This window comes from Aptenodytes forsteri, unplaced genomic scaffold (assembly GCF_000699145.1).
Source record: "Aptenodytes forsteri isolate BGI_AS27 unplaced genomic scaffold, ASM69914v1 Scaffold132, whole genome shotgun sequence".
Taxonomy (NCBI): Eukaryota; Metazoa; Chordata; class Aves; order Sphenisciformes; family Spheniscidae; genus Aptenodytes; species Aptenodytes forsteri.
Window position 1 is genome coordinate 5,214,586 of NW_008795520.1, and position 27,532 is coordinate 5,242,117.

General features: G+C 43.3%; 1 protein-coding gene across 1 annotated transcript; it reads left to right on the plus strand.

Moving 5' to 3' along the window:
* GPR137B (G protein-coupled receptor 137B) lies at positions 1-26,221 on the plus strand. Its single transcript, XM_009281796.2, has 7 exons — positions 1-512; positions 9,074-9,123; positions 14,598-14,820; positions 18,617-18,766; positions 20,863-20,991; positions 23,940-24,064; positions 25,612-26,221. The coding sequence occupies exons 1-7, from the start codon at positions 144-146 to the stop codon at positions 25,721-25,723; spliced, it is 1,158 nt and encodes a 385-aa protein (XP_009280071.1). The 5' UTR covers positions 1-143; the 3' UTR covers positions 25,724-26,221.
* Positions 26,222-27,532: the final 1,311 nt, after the last annotated feature.

Consider the following 27,532-nt stretch of genomic DNA (forward strand, 5'->3'; position numbering starts at 1 on the left):
ACAGTGAGCTGCCAAAGAGGAAGTGCAGCTTGTTTTCTTTCATTTTCTTGATTCCTATGCTGTAGGAAGATGAAAGGAGAAGGAGGAGGAGGCAACAGCAGCAGCCAAACTTAATAAATAATTCTGACGATTCCTGATATCAAATGGAGGCCCCTGAGTGGGACCCACTGAAAAATGACACCCTTCCGCCGACCCTGACGCCAGCTGTCCCTCCGTATGTGAAGTTGGGCCTGACCATTGTATATACTGTTTTTTATTCACTGCTTTTTGTGTTCATCTACGTCCAGCTCTGGCTGGTCCTTCACTACAGGCACAAGAGGTTCAGTTACCAAACTGTCTTTCTGTTTCTGTGCTTGTTTTGGGCCTCTCTTAGGACTGTGCTCTTTTCATTTTACTTCAAAGACTTTGTCACAGCAAATTCTCTCAGCCCCTTCATCTTCTGGCTTCTCTATTGCTTTCCAGTCTGCCTCCAGTTTTTCACCCTGACCCTGATGAATCTTTACTTCACACAGGTAAGCAACAGATATTTGGTTGATTAAATCTGACAGAATGGTAAAGCATTATTTTGTAAAAATTGTGAGAAAAATGTGATTTCCTAATGTACCTGGGCAATGCAAAAAGCAAATTTCAGTTATTTAGTTGGGAATTTTTTAACTTTTGATCTATATGCAAGTGATCAGTGTTACAATGAAACTGGAGCCTGAAGTGATCATTTCAGGAATGGCCAATAATATATCTACTGTCTATTAAATGGGTGTCATTTAACTTAAGGGTTGGGGAAAAAAATGTATAGGAGAGCTTGAAAGCTGGACATCCAAATGCTGTTCTATTATTATTCTTTATTATTGTTATTGTTGTTACTAGACTTCATAAACCTCCCGGCTTAGCAGACCTGATCTCTGTGTGCAGTCAGAACTGTAATTTCTAATTTTGCTGGCAACCCCCCACCCCAGTTTTTCATAAGTTGACTAGCATATTTCTGAGTGTGATTTCTATTCTTTGTGTGTATCACAATCAAAACTGTTGATCGACTCCTACTGTGGACCCAAATTTCCTATAATGATCTGTATTACAAACAGCAGTGACTCCAGACCCCAGTTAGGGCTAAATGCTGTACAGAGATACACCCTCTATTTCAAGGACACTGTGATGTAAAGGTCAATTAGCTGTATAGTGGGGTAAAGGAAATAGTATCTCCATTTCAGAAAGAGGTCTTGAGACTGTGTCTGTGCTACGGACAGCTAAGAAGCCAGATGCGTTAGGCTGCATAGCACTCCAGGTTGCTGCAGTTAGACTTGCTTGGAAGTATTTATGGTGAGCTTGGGTATCTTGGCACTGGGCTGCAGGATGGGATATTGGCATGCTGAGGCAAAGAAAGGCTGCTGGGCTTGCCTAAGATCTCACAGGAAGCTTGCGGGAGGGCAGGGACTGGATTCCCTATCTCCTCAATCTCACTACAGTGCCTGGAGCAGGAAGCCAAACCTGCACTCCGATGACCCTTGTCAAAGTCCGCTTTCCCAGTGCAGGGGTGGTTGGCCAGGAGAGCACCAGCCAGCACTGGAGCAGCCCCGGCAGTGCTCAGGATGCTTTGGGTGTTGCTGCCAGGTACCAGCTTGGTACCTGGGTCTGGGTGCTTCTGCCCCACTTGGAACCAGCTTGGTACCTGGGTCTGGGTGCTTCTGTAGTGCCTACAGTGTTTAACAGTGCTCTGTAGTGATTACAGGCCTGTCAATTCTGAACAGCCTGGCTGGAGAGATCAGGCTGCTTGTGAGAACTGCCATCCCAGAGCTGAAAAAGCAGCAATGGTAAGAGGATCACTTGAGTTGTAGAGGGTGTTAAATACTTAGAACCACATACACAGTTTTGTGCTTAGTTTTACTTTTCTGCATTCAGTGTCTGAAACACTTGCTAACTCACCCTGCTCCACTCCCTGGGACTTGAGATATATTAAGGGATTACAGGAACCTTTCATCTACATGCTACTCAAATCCAGCTCAGGCATGTGGTGACCTATGCTTTATCCCATAGCTATTGTGAGAGTCATTTGATAATGGTGTGGTTCCCCAGGGGCAAATGTCCATCAACACACAGTCCATCCCCATCACAGCAGCTGGGACTAAGTCATAGCCCTAGGTCAGATTCTTCCCTCAGACACACATGTAGGGCTGCTATGGAAGTCTGGAGGCAGAATGCAGCATCCTCGCTCTTTGCCAAGAGAAACTGAGCCTGGCATGAGCACAGAGGGGGCACAGCAGTCTGCACTGTGCATTAGAGTGCCAGCACTCGGGGGCTTAGCATTGCGGGTAACTGATTCCTTTCGTCTAAGGAAGATCTAAAAAGAGAGCATACAGAATGCACACGTATGTCCTTTTAACTTATTTTTGGCATTGCTGTCTGATATCATTCAGGAAGTACAAGTCAGTGGCTGGAAACAGAAAAAATGCTAAGGCTATTGGTTCTGCCTTTGAGACAATTTCTGCTTTGTCACCATGAGTCCTCATGATTGTCCTCTGAGCCCCTCTGTAAAAGAGTAATAGTTACCTGTCTTGAAGAGCTATTGTGAGGCTTTTGAAACAATATTTACAAGGGACTTTCAGAGTTTGTGGTGTGTGTCATAATCTTTAAAGATCGTGGGCCACTGTAGACAGGCATATTATTAGTACTGTTGTTTGCTTTAGAGCTCATTGCTCCCAGTGAAATCTCATCTCAAATATCTCCCCAGCCAAAACAAAGCCTTAAGAAATACAAGCACAGCCATTGTAGGAATATAATGTAAGACACAGAATAAGTGCACATATTTTTAATTCACTGTCATTAGTTCTTTACTTCTAACCATTAAAAGGTGGTTTGTCTTGAAATTCAGCATCTTCTTGAGACTGTATATTTAATGTGCATCTAGCTTTCCACAGTAGGCAAGCAAGAACTGGTGTGAAAGGGGTGGGGAGAGAGAATTTTGTTTTCAGTAATGGCTTATAGCTTCACAGACCTGTTCAGAAACAACTTTTATCCTTTTTTCCGTAGAAGGAAGGCAAGAAGGGTCTGCAGCTGTGCCTCATTGCATGAAAACCATGCTATTTAACTGGTGCTTAGCTTGAGGGAAAGAAGTGATCTGCGTATAGTATAGGGACAGAGGACTGGAAGAGACCTCATGGGTCTCTGGAATTTGCAGGTGTTTATTATCTGCTGTATGGCACCCAGACATGTGGCACTGCTAGGAATACTTTTAGACATAGATGTGAGAAGAAAAAGTGATTCCAAAAATATCGCAAATCCTCCTGGCCAAACAAAAAAACTCATTTGGCAAGTGCCCAAGGGCATTTTTCAGAATAATAAGCACCTTTGAACTTGACAGAAAGCTAGCCACAACTATTCTCTTTTCAATAGGTATCCCAAAGCAATGGGGATGCAAATTTAGACTGTACTTTATGTGTAGCAAGACAAGTAAGCCATGATGGCGTCAGCATAGCAGGGGTTGTTCCCAGACTGGAGCATCGCCATAAGCAGATACAGCAGAAAGAGCTGTAATGCGTTGGGGCAGGTTGCTAAAGTGGGGGACCAGTGGATGGAAGAGGTTACAATCAAACTGCTTTTGACTCAGAACAACTCCTGAGTGATCTTTGGATTAAGAGCCAAATTCAGGGTCCTTTGCTATGGTCTTGATGCCCTACTTATGGCAGAATAGAAGATAAGGCTGCTGCAGAGGCTCATATAATATTAGCTCCTCTCAGAAATCACATACTGCAGAAAATACGTATGATTTCTAATGAGAGCACTACATTTATTAGAATTTATTAATCCTATGTCGGTATTCATTCTCTTCTAAGGAAAAAAAATAAGATTACCTACCCTCTCAGGATAAGCCTCTGTCTACTTAGAAATCATTAAAATAAATCTCAAGTGAAGATGAGATCCAGTGGCACTTTCATAAAACAGTAGCCCAACACTGGCAAGTAACTGCATTCTACCAAGCCAGAGCAGCTCCCTGATCCTGATCCATCAGATAGGGAGCTGAAGTGTGTGTTTCCACCTACAGAGACCGAAAAGCCTATATATATGTTTGCCTCACACCTGCAGCTCTCATGGGTTTATTTTGCTGCTTGATAAAGCTAAGACTGTAAATTGGCAAATAATGTATTTTCAACTTTAAGTGACATCAGACAGTGAGGACTCAGGCACTCTTTTGTTTAGGTCCCACCTAGCCAAATCTTCCCTGCTCCTGACAAGGGGAGATTGAGGTGAGTCTTCCAGCTTCACCGTCAGTGCTGTGGGCAAAAGTGTAAAGAGCAAACCATTTGGTGGGTTGCAAGCTTAATCATCAGGTTGGGTACTTCTCCAGGACCTAGGGAACATGGTGCTGAGCTAAAGATCTGTGAGGCTGTATGAGACGAGAAGGGCTGGCAGGCAGATTTACCTCTCCTTCCTCCTCCCTAACCATCTTCCCTTTTTTCTGGCATCCAGACTGAGACGCTTACCCTGCCTCCCAGGCAGGGCTGATAAAATCAAGGACTTTCAAATGAAGAGAAATTGTGCAGAGTAAGACAGTTTAGAGCAGAGCTGGCCATGCTGGAAGTGCCTGGCAGGGCGGGGTAAAACCAGCACAAGGCTTTCGGAGAGGTTACATGTATCTCTGGAACTGGGGTACGTGTTAGCTCTGGGAAGACAATTAAGAGAACTTCTCATCCTCTAATTACTGGGAATAGCATTTCAAAAGTAATACCACCAGTGAGAGAACAGAGGGCTTTTTAGTTAGGAGAAATATTTATTTTTTAGTAGAAATGAATACACCGTATTTTATAAAGCTTGTCATTAATTTAAAGCATGCTTTAGATGTACATAGAACTACACAGGAGTCTAACTACGGATAGTAAAGCATCAGCAAATATGTTTGGCGTAAAATGTTGCCCTCGGTATTGGATCTATAGGAGACAAATTGCAACTGCAGACTGACTGGCTGTCAGCATCTGACATGAAGAATGAGGTCATTTGACTCAGAAAATAATTTGATAGAAAGGCTACACATTCAAGTTTACTGTGGCTGCCAGCCTCACAATGGTACCTGTCCTTTCAGGACTATTTTTACCAATGTACACAAGGCTGAGTATGGTAGTGAGTCACGTTGCCCATGTCTGTAGGCCCTACAAACTGTGTAGAGTTTAGAGAGTAGAGGGAAAACTTGCATATTTTGGGGAATCTGATCCAAATGAAAGAAAGAACATGGGAGAAAGAGAGAAAGGGGAGCATGGGCCTGGGACTGGAAGATACACAGCAGAGGAAAGGTGTACGTGCTGATGGTGAGGGACTCTGGGCCTGGATGAGGTTGTGGCATATTTTCAGAGTGCAAAGAGAAGTTTGCATGGAGTGTGACAGAGGAAGAGAGGGGCCGTGTTGAAAGGAACTGGGAAGGAAAAGTGCACGCTATGCTCCTTATAGAGTTTTTGAAACGAGAACTGGTAAATAAAGCTGAACTTCATTCCTGTGTAGGGGGCCAGCTTGAGACATATGCAAGCACTTAACACATACCTGAGGCTTTTTGGTAAGCTGAGCTGCGGCTCCTGTAAAAGTGAATCGATCAGCTAGCACTAGAGGTACAGCAGAGGTTTGTGCCAGCCATCACGTCAGTTCAGCTAAATCAGAGCATGGACTGAAAATTGCTCCAGTGAGATTTTTTCTCTTTTGCTCTGGGAATATGTGACTTGGCTTTGACACCTGTTTCACCGATACTTACAGGGCCAGAGAGGCTCCTGATTTAGCTTTCATAACTGTAGCTGGAACACCCTTAAGCTACAGCAGCCTGGACCTCTCTGCCTTCTCTGCTGCCCAGCAGCTCTGCAGAGCTCTCTGTGGCAGAGCTGCTGATGGACTCCCATGCCATCCCCACTGCTCCTCTGCTGGGGCCTGGTAAAATGTCTTTAAGGTCAGCTGTTTACATCAGTTCCTGCAACAGAAATTTTCCCTGGCTGTATGAAGGGCTTTTTGGAGTCCTTTTGTACTGCTGCAGTTTTATAAGCCAAACATATACCTCAGGGGAGTGGAGGAGGGAGTGTGAGAATCTCATTTGAGGTTTCCAGTCCTTTGGCAAAAACAAGGAGTCAAAACAGGATATTTCTCCTTTAAAGAACAAGCGAACGGGGAAGCGCTTTTAAGAAGAAAAAGTAACCCTTTAGACATTAGAAAATTAGCAAGGAATTTCACAGTTTTCCATGTTGCTGTTCATCTTGGGGCCCTCTGAAAGGTCTTTTTTAAAAAGTCTTCCTTCTGCTTGCTGTTTAGTCTATTCTTAGGTATAGCCTGGTTTGCTCTGGTTTGCTGGAAGACTTGCTTAGATGACTCAGATATTGACTGGAAGCTTTCTCAACACTGTTGCGGGGAGGGGCCATTGAGCAACACATTGCTTGAGTTAAATGGCTGTTAAAAGCAAAAAGCTGCACCCACGCACATAAGGTATATTAAGATCAGCTTCTGACATCCTTACTCCCACTGAACAGCCCTTTATTCTGTGACAATCGCATTGCTTCCAGCAAGGCTACTCATGAAATAAGGCCCCATCAGTGTTTAAGCAAAGGTGGCAGAACTTGACCGCCTGTGTTTCTGTCTAGCAGTGAATTTGTAAGAGTGTCCATGCCTTATACTGTAGCTTTCGTTCTGTGTAGCATCCATTTTCTATGCAGTGTTCATTTTATTTCTTAATGATCATTTTGCTCAGGTAAAATTCAGAAACATTTATCAGCTGGGACAGGCCCACCAAATGTAGAATCACAGTAACAGCTGTTTTGGTGAGCTCGCATCTGGAGATCCTGCTGGATCTGCAGCAGGAACATCATGTTGGTTTTATCTAAGTTATCCACGGAGCTTTTGCTGGGTAGGGCAGCCTTGGACTGGTTTATGTGACAGGACTGCCCTGTGACATTATCGGGGTGAGTGGATCATTTTTGGGGAACCACAGGAGATGGTATTCAGGAACTTGTGAATTTTCTAGGTTTTGTGGACCCAACACAACTCATTGCCCACTGCAAATTGCTTGTCTTGTGCAGTTCTTTGCACAGGCTCTAAACACTTCTGTTCAGTGCTACTCCTGAAAGCTGTCAAAATTAACGGTACGATATGTGTGAGTAAGTGCTACTCAGAACAGGTGAGGATTGTGGAATGGCCCTAGAGACAAGTTTTACTTGTTTAGTTTCACTGAGGTCAGGAATCTGTTCCCTCCCGCTTGCCCACAGCGTCTTCCAGAATAAGCAGGGTAGGCAACAAGTCTTGCACAAAAAGCATACAGGAAGTATTTTGAACCCCATCTCTTCTCTAAAAACTGACAGCCCCTCTTTGTGCACTACGAAAATGCAGAACATTCACAAGCCTCTTGTACCTCTCCTTTCAGTAGCAAGTAAGTAAAACAACATAAAACTTCTTCCTGAACTCCTGTGAGAATTCATGATCCAGGAATTTGGAGAATGAATCACAAAAATCTTCTGTAAGGGATACTGCCAGAGATGTTAACTATTTGAAAACAGTATCAATGGTTGCAGAATATTTTTAGAGATTTTTTTCCCCAACTTTTCAATTTTATTCTCAGCTGTTATTTTTCTAGGGCCTGCTGAAAAGCTCAGTGTTCTCTGCTGGTTCAGCTAGCGCTAAGCAGGCTGATGCGTCACAACACTAATTTCCATGTCAAGGCAGCTGTTTATGGTGAATAGGAGTTAAATGACAAGTTGTTCCAAGAGCACTGGAACAAGTGAAGCCTGATTTTCTGCATATCTATGTCTTATGCTTGACTTTGAGCTTTTTCCATAACTGGGGCATTTCTTACGATACTTTGCTATGCAGACTTTCTCATATTGGGTGATGTGTAGGATCATTATGCAGGGTTCTCCTCACAGAGGTCATATATCAGATGCATTTATAGGATCCTTACTTCTGTTGGGTCACTAATTTTTAGGAGGGTGATAAAGAGTCATATCTTTGATGCTTCAAGTATTTTTCCATCAGTTCTCTGACCAGAGTATTTTAAGATTAGTGGGGGGACAGATAAACAAGTTGACAGGCAGACACATGCCTACACATATACAGTAATCATGTAAGTCCTGTTTCCTTGGGAAAGCATGATAATCATAGCAAATATTATGCAAGCTATACTAAAGAGCATGCAAAACCAGTGACATGGGTAAGGCAGGTTAACTTGAGGAGAAAACCATTAGGAAACAACCCAGAATAAGTCATACAGCATGATTTTTGTCATACTAGCAATCAATGCGCTTTGGTGTTGGTTTAAATGAACATTTGTAAACTGAGTGTGTTTGGAAACCATGTTAGCTTATGAAAAAGCAGTGATGCTTCTCTGTAATTTCTTTAATAAATAAGATATAAAATATGCTAATATATTTTTGTATAATTTCTGGTGGTGGTTAAACACCTGTGACTGATATTACCTAGCTACATTGCAGAAAATAATACGTCAGTATTTTGTCTTTTCTGTTACAGCAAGGTAACTACTGGGTATGAGCACTCTCTCTGTAAAAATACATATTGTTGTATAGTGAACAGACAGTCAGCAGAAGCCAAATATACCTCTGACTAAAACAATGAGTTTTGTTCTCAATGGCATGCTTTTGGCAATGTAACATGGACACAAATGTATATATCCAGTTTCAGGCCAGGGTACTATGACAGGCTCTTCACTTGAATGGAGCATCTGACCCAATATGCCGGTATGAGCTGGTCTACGTGAGAGACATGTACTGTTAGGTCATCTAAGAGCCTAATAATTACTTGCCTCTATGATTATACTGGCATTGGTCCTCTTGTGAATACTGGTATAAAGGACCTTATTCACAAGCCAGAGTAAGTGAAAATAATGGTGTAGACAATTTGTATACAAGTACATCATGATCGCCTGCTGAGTGGTTTTAATACTTTGCTTAGAGCTTGCCTGCCATGGATAAGCAATAAATGCAAATCTGTTATCTAATGAAACCTGTCATTACATTTCTTGTGACCTGTGAGACAGGATTTCTGCGGATCACAGCGTCTTTCTTTACTTACATGTATCCTACGTTTGATGCAGTATTTTTCTGTTTTGCAGGTGATTTTCAAAGCTAAGTCAAAATATTCTCCAGAGCTACTGAAATACAGGTAAGAACTATGCAAACATTCAGTGTGGTAAAGAAGAGTAGCCATGCTTTTTGAGAAACACTACATCTTTGATAATGTGGCGCTTATATCTCAGCTATTCATATTTATATACCAATGTTTTATGATGATGGTTCTGAGGCCAGCTTCTTCCTATGACATTTAGAAGTCTGTGTCATTTCCCAACACAAGCACCATTTCTAAACATTGACATATTTCAAAGGCAAATATTTCAAATGCAAGCAGAAAACACTCACCCTGGTGATTTGTTTACAGGTTTTTACAGTTGTATTGCTAGGTGAATTCAGATCCAGTGCTTTGGTAAAGGTAGCAGACTGATGTATTTATTATGACAGGAATGAGTGGGACTGGGTATGTATTAATCTGTGAGGTCAGTGGAAATAAAAGGCTCGAAAGTTTTGGGAAGATGAGAGAAGAGTTGTGAAGGGAAAGAGGTAGAGAGAATGGATTCAACTTGATGATGTGTTTGGGAGCTCACAGATAACCTCCCCCAACACCATAGAGTTGAGGTTATGGGAGCTTTGCATTTAGGTGGAGAGATTTGTTTGGGATCTTGTTGAGCAGGAGGGATTGTCAGGAATTACTTGAAAGCTCCCCAAAGGGCAGTAATGTCCAGAAAGCTGAGGAAGAACTCAATAAATTAATATTTATTGTGGCAATGCCTAAAAGCCTCAGTCAGGGGCAATGTTGTTTAGGCAGGGGAAGAGAGAAAGTTTGTCTCCATTCTGAAGAAAAAATTTACAATCTGAAATCAGGATAGGAAAGCAGAGTAATTTGAAACTGAAATCTTATTTGCTGACTGTTCAGGAGAACACAATACTGTATCAACAGGTCAAATATTATGTATTGTCCTTGCTCTGGAAAATTTGTTATCCAATTGGATTTTGACACAGCTAGGGAGGCGATCATCTTGAGCAAGTGCTTCAGAAGCCATGTTTGGTAGAATGGCCGTACAATCAGAGCAGGCTTAGGGGGGGCTGTGCTTGGGCCGGTGAGGGTATGGGACACGCAGGGTGTGATGGCTGACTGAGGGACGTGGACTCCATGCTGAACCACAGCTGATGCAGAAATTGTCAGGATGGGAACAGAGAGGCTGCGTCTATTTTGGTGGCCTCAGGAATGCTTTCAAGTTAGTGGGTCTGTGTGCATACCTTGGCCACATCCCAAACCACAAAGGGCAAGAGCTGGATGCTCCCTGGTAAACACCGTGGCATACAGATACATTCACCCCCCTTTGCGCTCTGGTTTCTGTGGGAAGGAAATGCAGGAGTATGGGCTGGCAGACAAGCACAGCACACAGCAGCCAGGTCCCCAGCCAGCCCCCAATGCAAGCGTGCCTGCCCCTGATGGTACACATAGGCAAGAGGAACAAAGAGGATGGCTTTGCACAAAGCCTGGGCTTCGGGTCAGGGTGGTATAGGGCAGGTCTGTGAACATGTTCCTGGTTGGCTTTAGAGGTGAGAGGTAGAAGCTTTGAACCTCCTCTGTTACTGATGTTTGTGGCAAGGCTTTATTCCTGAAAACTGCTTGAAAATGTCTTTCTTCAAGCAAAGGGAACTTGTGATATTTAGTCAATGCCTATGAAGTGACTACATTAGCACCCTGCATGTAGCTCTCAGAGTGTTTCCGTTCCTAAACATTTATGTATTGTGACTGGAATTACTCATGCACAGACTACCCTCCCCACAACAGCTCCATGTCCACCCTGACTTTTGCCTACTGCATTTCTAACACAGATCACTCTTGGATCTGGTCTAGCCTTTTCTCTCTTATTCAACTCTGTTGGTAAAGGACTTCAGTAATATTTTGGTTTAATATCTAGATCTCTTAGCATGCATGTGATTATCCTGTGTAAAAGAGCCATATAAATAAAGCTGACCTCGTTTCCTATCTTATACAGGGCAACTGAAGTGGTGTAATACATGCACATCCACAGCTGAGGTCCTGAATCTTAACAAGCTGGTGAAAGATCACAGAATCACAGAGTGGTTTGGGTTGGAAGGGACCTTTAAAGATCATCTAGTCCAACCCCCGTCCCATGGGAAGGGACATCCTTCATTAGATCAGGTTGCTCAAATCCTCATGGAGAGATGGATGATGGATGATAGAAAGATGGATGGTCTGCAGACAGGGGCTGGAGTCTGCACTTACTGAATTTGATTTTTCTTCATTGCTGAATGTTCACGTTTTGATTTTTTTTCCTCATTTTCTTTAATAAGTGTCAGACGGCCTGGTATTGGCATTTCTGCAATAGATAATGGCAACATAACATGGGCAACAGAGAGGTAGGACTGCGGTCTATGTATTGGCACAGGTCTCAGAAATCAGAATCATTTCAGATACGGAAAAAACTGATAAAATCCTATCAGAGATCCAGAATCTTAAGGAAATTTTACTCAGCACAGCCTTCGTGATGTGAGTCACTATGGCAAAAGAGCTCAAGGCAAAGCCTGTGCCAGCCCAACTTCATATTTAAACAGTCTTTCTGCACGTCTCCCTGGGCTTGGGGATGGAGAGATGGATGATGGATGATAGAAAGATGGATGGTCTGCAGACAGGGGCTGGAGTCTGCACTTACTGAATTTGATTTTTCTTCATTGCTGAATGTTCACGTTTTGATTTTTTTTCCTCATTTTCTTTAATAAGTGTCAGACCTTATGGCCTGGTATTGGCATTTCTGCAATAGATAATGGCAACATAAACAGGGCAACAGAGAGGTAGGACTGCGGTCTATGTATTGGCACAGGTCTCAGAAATCAGAATCATTTCAGATACGGAAAAAACTGATAAAATCCTATCAGAGATCCAGAATCTTAAGGAAATTTTACTCAGCACAGCCTTCGTGATGTGAGTCACTATGGCAAAAGAGCTCAAGGCAAAGCCTGTGCCAGCCCAACTTCATATTTAAACAGTCTTTCTGCACGTCTCCCTGGGCTTGGGGATTTCTTACAGTCACTGGGGTTGGATGAGGCTTGCTGTGCTCTGTGTGCGTGCCTTGTTACACATGAGCTTCAGACACTGCATGGTTTCTGAGGAAACCACGTACAAAATGTAGTAGTTTCAAACAGATTTTCCTGTTAAACAAGGTAAAACTCACTGCATTCATCTGAAGTTTGATTTTAAGCTCAAAGAAAAACTTAGGGGTGCATCCAGGCTGACATCCATCCCTGGCATGTGCCTTCCCTGACTAAGCCAGATTACACACAGCTCCTTTTAAGGGACTAGCCCCAAAATGGGGATTAGGTACAATAGGCTTTTGAACAGTCACTGGTGCAATCTGGAAGCACCTCTCCTGCCGTGCCTTTCTATTTTCTAAATAAAACCCATATGCTTATTCATGCCTTGTAGGTGCCCTTGTAGTTGAGCTGTAAGGATACATTCTGCCTTTAAGTGAGGAATGCTTTCTGCAGCTGCAGAGGCCCAAAACTGCCCTAAGAGACACAGCCTGCATCTCCATCAGTGCTTATTCAGAAGTTCAGCAACAATGCTTCTATTGTCAAAACAGGCAGCCATTTCCTCAGCCACATCATGTTAATAAAGGGGATGGAAGATCATTATGTGAAGAGCTGCACAACTGACTGGCCATGACAGCTCACCCTGGCATGTATGGGAGTGTGTGGGCATGAGAGCGTGACAGTGCTTTTTTTTTGCTAAACTCCACCAAGGAGGAGCCTGGCCTGGAAGCCTCTAAGCTTTGCTGCTTGCAAGTCAGCATCAAGAGCATGCAGGCTGCGCTGCAGCAGAAGGTCCCTCTGACTAAGCTGAACAAAAAGAGAGCATGTACTTACCGTCCCGCAAGTAGGCAACGAGCATACCTTTCCTCGTAAGCCCAAACCCCACAAGAATATTTTACCTGCACTACAATGGGGGAGCAGAGATGAGGCTATTAAATAGGCTTTGGGAGGTGAAGGCAAAGAAGACACATGACCATCACTTAAAGACTTTTGAGATATTAATAAAAGCTGTAAGTGTATCACCACTACAACTGGGAACCGCACTCTCCAGAGGAAGCTATGTGAGAGAGGAGCTTCAGGACTGCAGTGCTTCCAGCGTTAGACCGTGAGGTTTAAAGGAACTACCTCTAGCTGCTTATCCTAAAAACAGAGCCCTGCCCTGTAAGGTTAAGAATGAGCACAATCTTCCCCCTGAGAGGGAATTTCCGTGACAGCATCCTCGCTCACTGCCAGATATAGCTGGAAAGAAGGGCACTGTTTCACAAGCAGGGACTTTTAGGCTTTCAGTTCTCCCTGTTACACATTTTAAAAGTCTCAAAGTCTCTCTCTCTCTCTTTCTTGCCCTCTGAAAAGAAGCCAGCTATGCTTCAGCTTTGTAGCTGGGTTGATGCTATCCCAAAAGGATATGAATGTGTGAAAGAAAAAGATCACCATTGGGTAAAGTATTTTTAAACAATCAGGATTTGATTCCTCAGGGACAGTCTGGATGTTTGTTGTCAGCCAAATTCAAAGTTCCCAGCAAGCATGAAAAGCTGTGGCCAAAACCTCTTGTTCAGTGACTGCAAATTATGACCCTTATCAGTAATTGCCTTGGTCAGCAGTGATAATGAAGTAAGCAAACACCTGAAATGGAAACATGCTTTTTTTTTTTAAAGTGAAAAGCTCCACAGCTGTGTGTAGGAGTAAAGAGGAATTAGAAGCAGCTTTCCTTGAGTATGTGGTATACTTATATTGCAGGTATCAGTGCTGAGTAGGTGGGAAAAAACAGACAGAGAAAACCAGTCCAGCTTCTGTCTGTCACATTTCTGTTCTAGCTCTGTTCCTGTGGTTGCGCAAACAAACCTTTTTCCTGGCATAGACAGCAAAATGCCAACCCAGAATCAATATGCATATTTAAATTTCTTGATGTTTCTTTCAAGAGGTTGCCCATGACCAAGTTATTTAGGAAAAGGGACAGAGAAAGATGCAGGGGAACCAGTAACTCAGATTTTTCCTACTGTTAGACACTTCCCTAATTTAATATGAAATTTGATGGCAAACATCAGCAGTCAGTGATGCTTCTCATGGCAGTGGTGGTGTAGCAAAACCAGGATCAAAACCAGTCCATTCCAGGCAACTCAACCTTTTGCAAGGTTTCTCCTGTCAGTGAGTAGTCAGAGGGTTTGTGCTGTATATGAAGTGCACGCTCTGAGAAAGTATATGTGTATTCTAAGTAGTTTTTAAGAACTGTGCTGTTGTATTTCTGCTGCAAACACTCTTCCATGTTTTGCTGCTTGACATTAGTTTCTTTACTTACAGCTTATTGTGTAACTGTAAAAACAGGTTTGAAACAAGCTAAGTTAATCTCTCCAGCAATCTGGAGCACTTTGATTTGGGCTCGGGCGGCTGGTCACTCTGGCAGCCCAACACATGCAGCTTTCATTGCTCAGAGTGCAACTTCCATCTCATGACTGACATTTGCTGAACAATGTCGCTAAAACTGTTTTCTCCTCACTCTCCCAGGTTGCCCCTCTACCTGGCTTCTCTTTTCATAAGTCTCCTCTTCCTCTTGGTGAATTTAACATGTGCAGTATTGGTGAGGACACAGAATTCAGAGAGAAAAGTCATTGTCTCTGTCCGGGTGGCAATTAATGACACGTTGTTTGTGCTGTGCGCTGTTTCACTCTCCATCTGCCTGTATAAGATTTCCAAGATGTCTTTAGCCAACATTTACTTGGAATCCAAGGTAAGGTACATTTTCAGTTCTTTTCAAGTACCTTCTGAGAGACAAGGGCAGTGCAAGGCACAGTTTTTTTGATCCCCTGAGAGCTACTGGCCTTAAACTTCACAGCTTGCGCTTGGCTGATCATCCTGCTCAATATATGAATTAAATACTAAGTGCTAGCAAGGGTACTTTTGGCTAACACCAGTGACCCCAAAATATGTATTTTTGAGGCAGAGTTTACACAACTTATTGGCTGGAGTTTCTCACAGCTATTTTTCAAGTGGATACTGCTTTCTCCAGATCCCCGTCTGAAGACCGCTTCATTTCAGTACTGCTATTTAAAGAAGCGGTCTATACTTTGGGATCCTTCAGCTTGTCAAATTTTTGACTGATTAAGTTAAATGTTTAAGGTAGCAGCATGCTGAAAATAGGCCAGTTAGAGGAATATGAATCTCCCTTTATACATTTGCATACTGCCCTATAGATAATGAGAATGTGTTTTAAAAGACTTAATGGATTATAAACTCAGCCAAGTGGAGAGAAGGGGAAAAAAAGTCTCTCATATTACTCTACAAAATGTTCGTTAAAGTAATATTGTTAGGTTTACAGCTTTGGACACATTCAGTGGTCAAGGCACTGGGTGGCATCACGTAAGCCTGCAGTGTTTATTATAAAATCAGTGAAGGTGGTTTGTACTTCTAAATAACAAAACGGGACTTTCAAAGGTCCTTGCAGTAGATAGTTAAATCTTAAAATAAATTATTAGTTTAACCAATAGCACATTATCTTTACCACAACAAACCTTTCAAAAATGTAAGTTTCAGCTACTATTTAGAAAATCTTATAATAAAATTCCTCTCTCCTTTTACTTAATCAGATGAAAGGAGTACTTTTCCTGTTTAAGCAAATCTGGCCGTACTGCACAACAACTGAAAGTTCAGGGCTGAATAGAGGATTTAAAAACACAGCTTAGTTTGTTTTGTTTCTTTCAAAAGAAAGTTTCTTTCAGTCACTTGCTGACCAAAGGGCATGGGCAATGGATTATTTTTACTAGTAAGAAAAGTTTTTCTACTGCCGCAAATCACAGAAGCGTAAATCTCTGCGACAAAGCAGTGTTAACCTAAGGGAGGCTTTGGTAGATTACTTTGTTCCGTTTTCTCCTCCTGCAGGAAACTTGATCTTCTTTACTTCAAGCTATTTCACAAAAACCAAACAAACACTAACATTATTGCAGACAGGAAAGGACAGAACGCTCAGCCGATGAAAGTTTGAATGTGGAAATGAGAATCAAAGAGCGCTTTGCTCCTTTCTGCTGACCTGAAATGGGAGGTCCTCTGGGGACTTCCAGTAGGATTTGACTGCGCATACTTAGGGATACAGGTGGCTGGAGCTGGCAGTGAAAAAACATCCTGGTTTAATCTGCTACTGTTGTACTGAAAAAACTAGCTAAAGAAGAAAAATCCATTCTCTGCAGTGATATGATAGAAGTAGTGTTGGAGATAATGAGTGCTCTGCAGTGCATGTAGATAGGCATCGGTACTGGCAGCCTTTTAGTTACATCTCCCATCTGCTGGCACGTATCTTCTGACCACATGTGAAAACACATTCACCTCCATGACCTGGCATGGGGGACCAGCCTGGTTCTCTGTGCCAAGGCTACAACAGCACAAGGAGGTGCACAGCCCTGCCCTTAGGTGCCGACTTGGGCCAGTTCTGTGCTAGCCAGAAGCATCATGTAGTGGGACATGCTACAAACTCAGGGCTCCCCCTCTTTTCTGTAGGGGCCTGTGACTGAAAACGATTCCTCTGGCTTTACTTTTACTGCTGCACTCCCCCTTCCCCAGGCCACGAAGTATATTTGACTGGCAGCAAAACCAGGACACTTTTACCCCCTTTTTTGTATGTGGTGGGATTGAAGTTTGTTAAATTTAACTATTAACTATTAAAGAATGACAACTATGTAGGGAAACCTATATAGGGAAATAACCGACCCCTCTCTGCTCTTCACTTCTGCTATCCCCAGTCTGTAAATGCCCCTGAGCTGGGATATGGTATGTGCCAGCCAGCAGCTTCTCTCTGCTCTCTCACCCTTGGTTTCCATGACAGCATCACTGACTTGCTGGTACCGAAGGAGAATAGAGAAGTGTTCAGCAAACATTTCCTTTGTGGCACTTCCTGCTTGCTGGTCTTGCCACAGCTTTCACCACTACCTAGTATGTATCTGGCTTCAATTCCCGTATAGCAGCAGGCTCGTGGCTCACTCCTGACACGGCTGCAGGTTATGGCCCGGTAGTCAGTCAGAGAGGTTAACTGCACTGGGGATTTTGTAATACTCCTGAGCCTGACTGTTCCCTGAATCAATATTATTTTGCTGGGAAAACAGGCAAGCTAGTTTTCTGCAAGCTTTTCTGATTACTCCCTGAGCTCCTCTTTACTGACACCCATCAGAGAACACCCAGCCCGAGGATCTTGGCTGGCAGAGCCGCAGGGACAATTGCCACCAGCTTGGGTGAGCCGCAGAGGGGCCCTGGTAGTCTCCTGAAGGCCAGGGATTCAGGATGTGGTGACTTGGTGACTTTCCCTGATACTTCAGTAGCCATTCTGTAATGTCTGTGCTCTACCTGCCACAGCGCTTTGGACCTCTCCTCCTTGGCTGCAAACCTGGAAGCAGAGTGTGTAAGTAAGTGCAGGGAATAGGCTGCCGACCTTCCTGACTCCTGCACTGGTATAAAAGGTCCTGTGAGGGGAGGAGCAACTTCCTTCTTGGCCTCTCCCTCTCACACAGATGAGAGGAGCCCATCGTCCTGGTGTGGGTCTCTGCCAGGAGAGAGAGAGGGCAGGGCTCATGAAGCAAATGACTGCAAGGTATTTTGCTTCCCTAAAAGCACACAGCGCTTTAACCCATCTTTCCTCCTTTGGCTATGCAAAGCACTATTCCAGAGCCAACTGCACAGAATTTACTTTGAGCTTCTTCCTTCAAAGCCAGTCCCATTTTTGTACATCTGCCTGCCTCCATGATCAGACTCACACTGATCCCTGTAGCCATGGCTCCCGGATTCTTTCCCTTCTTGCTGCTACAACAACTCCTGTGCTGGAGTCTCGGTCCCCCACAGTGGTCAGGTGTCTCACTCCTCACACTGGATTAGGCTCTTTCCCCTGCTCTGTCCATTTTTCTCTCTAGGGCTTAGGAACTGTTCTGATTTCACACCGTGCAGTCTCATTCCTCCCCTTGTGCCCAAGCTCCCACTCACAGACTGCCCTGCCATGGTGACTCTGCCCGTAGGCCGTGCTTCCACTTTGTCTCCTCTGTGTTGACATTAGGTAAGGCAGGATGTTCTGTTCCTGTCTGTGCTGTGTTTAACTGCTGACCATTACGATCTGCTCTGTACTTAGGAAATAGGTGCACAGCAAGCAGTTGTAAAAAGATGCAAGGTTGCATCATGCTAGCTAGCCAGCATCTGATACAGGATGCTCTAGAGCTAATGCACAGCTGAAGGCTGAATTCTCTTGCTCCATGTGATACCAAGTGTAGATCTTAGGTATTTTCATTGCTCTGAAAATAGCGCTTCTGCAGTAAGTTGTAGGAATTAGTTGCAGCCCATCTTGGTAAGGGCTGGGACTGCTACCATTGCCTGGAACCCACTGTACTGTTAAAATACAGGAATATATGTAGTATAGGATATACTGATCAAAGAAGGAAAGAGAAGAAGTCTGTCTGCATTAGGCAGAGTAGCATGACAAACCCTCGAAGTTCATGCAAAGCAATGTTCTTGTCAACAGCCCTTATGAATAATAACCTGTGTTTAATCTCTTCCAGGGCTCATCTGTCTGTCAGGTGACAAGTATAGGAGTGACTGTTATACTACTTTATACCTCACGAGCCTGTTACAACTTGTTCATCTTATCATTTTCCCAAACCAAGAAAGTAAATTCTTTTGATTACGATTGGTACAACGTATCAGATCAGGCAAGTATGAAAATATTTGCTAATGAGAAAAAATCATTCTGTATGTGATGGATGATTTCCTAAATGCTATGACAAGAGGAATTAATATATTAAAATCCTATTATTTTTTTCTTTTATTCAATGCACTAAGGTGGTTTTGCTCCGGGAATACAAATTTCTGGTAATTTCAGAATAAGGAGGAAAAAAACCCCAGTGCTAAAAGAAAGAAGTAACCACCAGCCACATAATTAAAAAAAAAATCAATCTTTTATTTACCTTGATTTTATTGTTAAAAAAAATCCTTTTATTAAAAAAGACAGGTGTTTTGTCCATTAGAAAGAATGCACTGTACCTGGAGAAGCAGAAAAACAGTACTTGATTCCACTGAAATGCTCAGTTCTGAAGTCATAATCAAATCCCCCATTGCCATCCAGGGCTGTGGAGTTATTTACCTGAATTCTGTCATTAGCGTGATACCTTCTGTAGTTTGAGGATAAGACTATGATTCTTCCCAACCTTTAATTTCAAGTGACAATTCAGATGATTGAATACTAACAGTGATAAAAACACTGAAGGAAATAGCAGTTGAATATTATGGAATTTGGGCATCCAGCTCCTTTCTCTGCTTTGAAGCATGTAGTTAGGTCCCAGTACTTTTCCAGCTCTGTCAAGGCTGGGCAAAATGGCAGGCCTGGGTCTGGACCATGAGTACATTTTGTTTGGCCTCAAGACATGTGACGTCTCCCCACCCTCTCAGCAAGCACCTGCAGACCAAAAGCAGTGCTCCCAGCCACGCAAGGGCCTTGTATTGCCAGGGTGGCCAAGCAAACCTGCAGCCATTAATAATTTTCTGCTGAGCAGTAGATAAAACTGTAAAGAAGAAGTAGGTAAACGGTAGGGTAGGATTGCCCGGAGGACCTCATTATGAGTTAGTTGAGTAGGGTCTGTCAAGGGACCACTAATCAACCCTGCTGCGGTGCGGAGAAGAGGAGTGCAGCTGGGTGGTGCCACTCCGTGTAATTAGAAGACGCAGGTTTTAGGCAGAAGGGCTCTAGGTTGCGATTCACCCCCTGAATCAAACATTTTCCCTCCTGTTGTTGGGGCCTGGAGTGTTGTTGCTGCTGCTGCTGCTGCCCCCTTGCAGGGGGCGCTTCTTGTGCTGACTCCTACATCTGAAGTAACAGGGGCTGGAACTTTGTGGCCAGAATATTTGGTCCCATTTCCCCCGTGGAGGCAGCCCCGAGGTTGTTCATAGAGAGCTCAGCAGAATGCTTTAGGCCTTAGGTCACTACTACTGATTTTTGAACAGCTGATCTGACTTGTGACATTAGGGTTGCCTGGATTTTGGGGTAAATGATTTGAGCCATAGGTAAAGGGCCTGGAACTACGGAGGAGGTACTCAATTTGATACCAGAATCAAAAGTCACTTTAAAAAGTACAGCCCAATGTTTGGCTGTGGTACTGCCTCAGGTCACCTGTCCGAAACATTACCCTTTTCTCTTCTGTACAAAACACACGAAAGGACAGGATTTGCCCTCTGCAGCTATGGTGAATGGTGGAGGGGAAATCTGAACAAGTTCAAAGCTAATGCTAGAGTAACAGCATGGTTATTCAGGCTAACAATGTGCATCAATTTGAAGGGATCCAAGCCTTAATTCTTAAAAGCCAGATTGCCAGCAATGCCCTTGAAGACCTGGGCATTGATTGTTCCTTCATATGTTATTCCCAGCTAGAAAAGGACTGGAAAACTAGTTTCTCATTACCTCGATTTGATCGCTTGATGAAATGGTTGCTTGCCAGGCTTTTAGACTGGGAAGACCCCTGCATTAAACTTTGATTTTGCTGGAGGAAAGAGAGGAGGAGGAGAAAGAGGGAGGAAGAAAGGTAAAAGGGAAGTCATGTACCCAACAAGATAGAATATTGATTTTTTTTTTTTAGTATGCCTTTAATCATTAGCCAGGTTAATCTGGCTTTACTGGGTGGAATTTCTGGCCGTGTTATCAAGCATTTCAGCCACTTAAATATAGGTCTTCATAAGAAGACATGTTGCCTCCTGCACCTTTTAAATGAGCTGCCATCTTTATTTTTAAACACTTTTCTCTTTGACTTTTCAACAGGCAGATCTGAAATGTCAGTTGGGAGACGCGGGTTATATAGTGTTCGGTGTGATCCTTTTCATCTGGGAGCTCTTGCCTACTTCCTTGGTTGTGTATTTCTTCCGTGTCCGAAACCCTACAAAAGATCTAGTAAGTGGAATTTGTTAGTGTATTCGTTAGTGTAATGTCCAGGCAGGTCTGGAGGGCTCAGCTTCTGAGGGAGGCTGCTTCTTTACGTTTTGACTTCTCTTTTTCAATGTGTCCTTGACAGAATACAAGCAATGCAAACTTCCCACTTCTTCATACTAAGTCCTCATGAGAGAAACTCATCATATTTACCCAGAAGGAAGACAAGGTGCTTCTCAGGCAGTTTACCTTAAAAATCAGGAACCTTCTGAAATTTAGGAACATCTACCCTTTGGGTTAATACGGTACTTCACTGGAGTCAGTGGAAAAGGAGATTGTTATCCAAAATTGGGCTCTTTCATCACATCGCAGTGAAAATGGTTGTGTGCTAACTGTTCAATGGCCTGCATGAAATAAGAGATCAAATTCTTTCAGCCCTGTACCCATTGAATTGTTTCCATGTCAAAGACCAATAGCCATAATAAGCACTTGCTGACATTTTTGTTTGCTATTTCAGCAGAGCAGAGATTAAGGTGTGAGTTGTAAGGATAATTCCCTGTAAGTATCCTTAATATCTAGGTAGTTAATAGATGGACAAGCATCTTTTTATAGCTGCAGGCAATGTCTCCGGGTTAGCATAGGATATGCTGGTTGACAGGCACATGGGGACTATCAGCCCTGCACTAGGATTACCGAGGTAATGTCTCTGTTTCTGTAGGCCAAACCAAACCAAAGCTAATACTCCCCAAGAAGAATGTGAATGGTAAATTCACAACTAAAAGAGAAGCAATTAATAGAATAACTTTTTAGAGAAGGCGATGGTTTTTATTCTCACATGCAGATTTCAGAGACAATGATAAAGCCAAGCTGAACAAGGAAGTAACAAAGCCCCACCTGTATAAAGCCCTTCTTACTGTTCACCTGTGATACTTGACATCGCACTAAGAAACCCCATGGACCCCAGTATCCATCACAAAAAAAATCTCAGCCCCACTCCTGCTTAGGAATTTGCCAGGACAACTGCAAAGAGAAGAAATGTTTTAAAGTACAGTCCAGTGGTGCTGCTCTTCTAAAAAGTGACCACAGAGAGATCTCATTTTTATTTAAAGTGAGTTTAGTAAGGCTAGACCTGGTGGTCAAGTCTGGATAGTGTGGGAGAGATTCACAAGAGAATGAAAGTAAGGGATGTGGTCTAATCTCTCCTTTCAAACAGCTGATCACATAAAGACTTGGAATCCTACTCAAACGAGAGCTCAAATGGAGTCAAACAGGCCGCATTCTCCCAGCAGTCAAAGAGCACTGCAGTAACACATATAACATTATATTTTTGCATTGTGATTTGCAGAAAGCCTTAAATCTCCAACTTCATAAAGATGTAGTTCAGAAGAGCCCATCAGTGGTATCACTTCTTTTATGGGTACCTTTTTTAGGATAGACATTATCTGTCATAGTGGATAGGTCATATATGGATTTTTTCTACACAAGACAAATATTTATGCTAACCAATATCACGGTAAGAGGAAAACTGGAAACAACAATGTTAGAAAGAAACAAAAAATGAAGAGATTCTGTAGCAAGGCAAAACTTCAGTGCAAGCATGCCACAAGAGGGAGACCAAGGGCCACAGGACTTTAGTCTAATGTGTTCAGTAGGCTAACTGTTACAGCAGCTAAGTATCAAATGCTCCAGTGGTTGAAAATAGTTGGCCAGAAAGCATGGGGTTAGAATTAAAACAAACCCTCTTTTAATTAAAAAAACCTTAACAACAACTCTGATTGAGTAAAAATCCAGAATGTTCTTTATTTTTAATAAGGAACAATCCCAAGAAATGTTGTTCTTTGGTTTTACGTTTCATTCAGGACTTCAGAAACAAGACGTTTGAGTGGAGGCAGCCTGCGTTCAGCACTGTTCAAATGTAAAGCTCCACTCCGCAGACGATTATAGCCTGGAACGAGCTGTCTGTCTGCTTTGGTGCTGACACGGGGTAACTGCAGTGCATGTTAACTTTGCCTTGCCGTACCTTCAGCCAGACAAATGTTGGAAATGGGGAGACGACAGAGATGGACCTATTTTTAGTTCATCTTTGTCAAAGTTATTTAACATCTTAAAAATATGGGGAGATTAAATTGCTCTCCTGCTTAAGGCCAAGGAGAAGATGTCATCCTGGCTTACCCGCAGGTGCAGGGAACCCTGTTCCCTGGGGGTGGAAGCAGTGGATCAGTGGAAGAGGCTTAGCTGGGTCCTAGATGTCCCTCTGCACTGTTTCCAGAATCAAACTGACCTTTTGAATCTTGTATGCTTTCTGTTTTGATTCATAGGGCTATAAAAGCAAAATGCTTTGTAAATGAAGGAGTGACATGTACGCCCCTTTCCCTCTTTTATCAAAGGACCCTTCCTTGGGATTTGACCCTCACAGCACTGTAGGGTGAAACTGAAATTGCTCAGAGAGGTCCTAAGGGGCTTTTCAGCTGTGGTTTCATTAAGCAGGGTGCCAAGGTTCAACATGATCAGTTCCTGAGGCAAGAGAGGTAATGCGCCAGGAGGGAGTGTTACAAATGTGGGAGGTAAAACCGAATCTCTTTAGGTGTTTCATATCCTTCAGCTCCTCAGCTGCTTCCCTACTGCTCACTTCAAGTCAGCTGGCTAAAAGCGCAAAGTGTCCAGGATGGGCAGGAATTCAGCAGACAGGTTAAATGCATACTGGAGGGTGGTTTCAGAAATGGGTCGTTATCTGTTAGCTAGAAGGAAGGAAAAGGAAAAGCCATTACGATCAGTAGACCATCACTACACTGGTAGAGAAAAACAGAAAATGCAAAAAGATTTCTATTGTCTACAGCAAATGTAAAATCGCCTGTTTTATTTTGGAAGCCAGGAGGTAAGTCAGCAGTGACTTCTTTTAGAAGTCAGGCGCCGAGCAGTTTATCTATCTATCTATCTGTTGCATGTACTGACTGAGGTTTCCGTTCCCTCAGGCCAACACAGGAATGGTCCCAAGCCATGGCTTCAGTCCCAGATCTTATTTCTTTGATAACCCTCGAAGATACGACAGTGATGACGATCTAGCGTGGAATATTGCACCACAGGGGGCACAGGGCAGGTGAGATACAAGAGGGAACCGCTTGCTTCCCGTAACAGAAACTGGAGGAGGAAGAAGTCTCTCACACTGCAGAACACTAACGTAAATTGTCTAGCTCCACTCGTTGCATAAATTCCAGGGGGTGAGGGGAAGCAAAGGGGGAAGCTGAAGTGGCAAGGCAGCACCGAGTGACTGTAGGGATCTAAGGGCCCCACAGAGACTGCAAGGACACAAGAATGAATACGGTTACATAATTTAAGAATTAAAGAGCATGCCGCTCTTTGAAAAACTCAGGCAGATCTTTGGGTTGCATGTTTCACCCTCTGTTTCTTCCAAGAGTGGCCTAAGAAGTGCCATTTACTCGTTCAAGTGTGTGAGCAAGGCAACCTAGAAAAACAGCCATCTCCCTGTCTTCAGGGAGAGCAGGGAAAAGCTCGACGGCACAGGCAGCAGCTTGCGATGGTGGTAGCGAGAAGCCTCTCAACTTAGGTTGCCCTGTAACGTGGCTAAATGTCTTGGGGTTTACCTGAAATGAAGGGGGCATTTGCTTTCCCACTTGCTGAAAGCTTGTGCGAATCCACCTAACTGCTGAAATCCCGCACAACCCAAAACTGGCACAAAAAAGCCTGTTTCCTCTGTGTAACTGTGAGCTTTAGGTAAGGATTCCCTTCCAGGAAGGAGCAGTTCACAGCAAGAAATGATAGCACCCAATGCGGAGAAGGAAAGGCACGGCCAGGACACTGTCCTGCCCGGAAAGGAGGCTCAGTCATGCGTTAGTCATTTGCTTCTTCCTGTATCTACAGTGTGCGAGTAGCAGATTAGTGTAATCAGTCATCTTAAATTGAAGGCTAACTTGCTAACTGTAGCTAACATACCTGGATCTAGTTCTTGTCGCTCATTTAGCTAAGATTGCGTAGTCACTGTCTCTGAGCCCATACCATGATGCAGTAAAGTTGGATATTCACTATTTGCAGTTATCAGTCATCCTACCCCTGCATTAGTTTTTCACGTAGGAGCTAAACCCATTGAGGATGCCGGAGGCGGTGCATGCCAGGCTGGTACCCAGGCACCCCCCCTTCCGCACAGAGGCGTGAGACACCCAGCCACACTGGTGACACGGGCAGAAACCAGCCACGTGCGTTGGCTCGCACTGCTCGTGGGAGAAAAGCCAGCGTGCCAGAGCTGCTAACCAAGTACCGGTCCCTTGTACATGGACACGGGAGGTTTAGGTCTGTCACTGACAGGCCCTTGCAGTGCTAGGACTTGACATGGATTAGCAGCACCGCTTCTAGGGTTTTCAAACACCTTCTGGATTAGCGAAGCAGAAAGGGGAGGAGTCCTTAGTGACCTAGAAGAATCAGGAAACAGTGAGTTGAGGACACTTGGGCCAAAATGATTGACAGATCAGAAAAATAAATAGCAGCCTGAACCCCTGGTTGGGGTTTTATTTTATTTTTGCACTTCAGTGTGAGAACTACAGCTACGCGATTGCATTTTGCCCACATTCACTAACCAGATATCTACAGAACCAACCTGCCAGTCACCAATTCTTCTGTTTTCTTTTCAAGTTTCTCTCCAGACTACTACGACTGGGGCCATCAGAACAACAGCTTCATGGCTTACATCGGATCCCTCCAACAAGAACCAGCACTGGACACAGACCGGCCGAGCCCTATATAACTTCAATCAACGACAGCGTTCTAGGACATTCCAATATTAAAACAAATGTTCTCAAAAACAAAGCTTAGCAATTTTTGTTCACCTTTTGGTTTTTAGAAGTGTTCCTATGCACAGATAAATGAAGAAGTTGTCTGTGCCACGAGCTTTTCATAGTTCAAGGAGAAGTATAAGCTAATGATTTAAACTTTGAAGACTGTTCTAATTAATACCTTGTTCTAAGCCATGGTATTTTTGGCTTTGAATAGAGATGTTAGAGGGTATAATTTAATCATTTTATGCTCATTTTAAGAGAGCAAATTTCATGAAGTGAAATGGCATAATTATTTTCTAAGTATTTTTATTTTTACACTGTGTATAAGGTTAGAAATACATGATTATGATGAATATACTGTAAACACATGAATGGGTTGTTCAAATGCATGACAGCAGCCATTCTTACAGGCACATCAAAGCCTGTAAGGGAAAAATATCAGCCCAATTAAATATTGTCTTTTCAAGTTATTGCTGCAATCTCGGAGCACAATTTACTCTTTGGATCATCACTGGTTACTCAGCGTGGCAAGATGGCTGGAGGCTAAAAGTCATCTGTGCATCTATACTCTGATTTCAAAACACACGGCATTCTGAGAAAGTAAGAAAATTGTATCTTCTCAGCAGCTATAGGGACAGTCTCAGAACGGTAAAGATGGGCATCTGCTCTGGCTGGAGCACTGTGAACTGCAAAGCAGGCTGAAAATTTGTAAGTTTGAAAAACTGAAGTTATGTGATCATGTCTGTCAATCAGCTCTAGGTGTATTATGTAGAAGAGTAAGTCAAATACCTAGCCAGGGAGATGGATACATGTAACGGTATGTACTTATTTATTTAATAAAAACCGAGGAAGTGCAGTCTGGGAATAGAACAGGAGCCAGGAACACGTAAAGCAGAAAAACCTCAAGTGGACCTGGAGGCTAAATTCTGCATCACTAGCAGAAGGTCAGCACAGCCGTGCTTCGGCCTTGTATGCTCAGGGATAAATGTGGGGGTTTGTGGTGGAAACGGTGGATAAATACCATTCTAATATGTGACATTTGCACACAGTATGCCTAAAAATAAACAAGACTAATCTACAGTGAGCAGGAACCCGAATGCTACTTCAGGTCTTTTTATTGTGCCCAGTACTGACCGGTATGCTCTACTGTGAAGAACTCTGCACCCCCAGCGTCTCTTCCTCCTTCCCCATGCGAAACAAATACTGTAATTCAATCCACATTTCCCTAGGAGAAAAACTATTTCTTACAGTAATCTTTATTCTATAAAAGTAGATCATTTTGAGGTGTACTACAGCATCCCCAATGGTGGACAGGCTTGACGTTCTCCTCATACTCAACTTCAAGAAGTACAGGAAGTAGAGAATTCTCGTACACGTTTCACAGAGGATATACAGGAAAAAAAAGAAGGGATGGGGAGTGGGTCTGACCAGGTCTGCCTGGAAGCCGAAAGCACAGTAGTGCCCCACTCACACGCCAAGTCTTCCACAGGGTCTTTGATTGTTGGGGCCTTTGTGGTAAAATCAAAGCACCCTGCCAATTGTTTGCCCTCCAGCGCTTCCATTAGTTTCTTCACTTCTTCCTGAATGTTCATTGAAGAAAAAAAGCCAACTAAACTACCAGCCAGAGATGAAAAAATGTGCCACAGGACTGGGAGAAGAACAGAAATTTTATTAAACCCTTCGGAGTTCTACAATCATGTTTGTACAACACTGCCTGAAGAGCTAGCGCAAGAAAAGTCTGCGGAAATTACATTGTCTTCACAGTAGATATAGCTGCA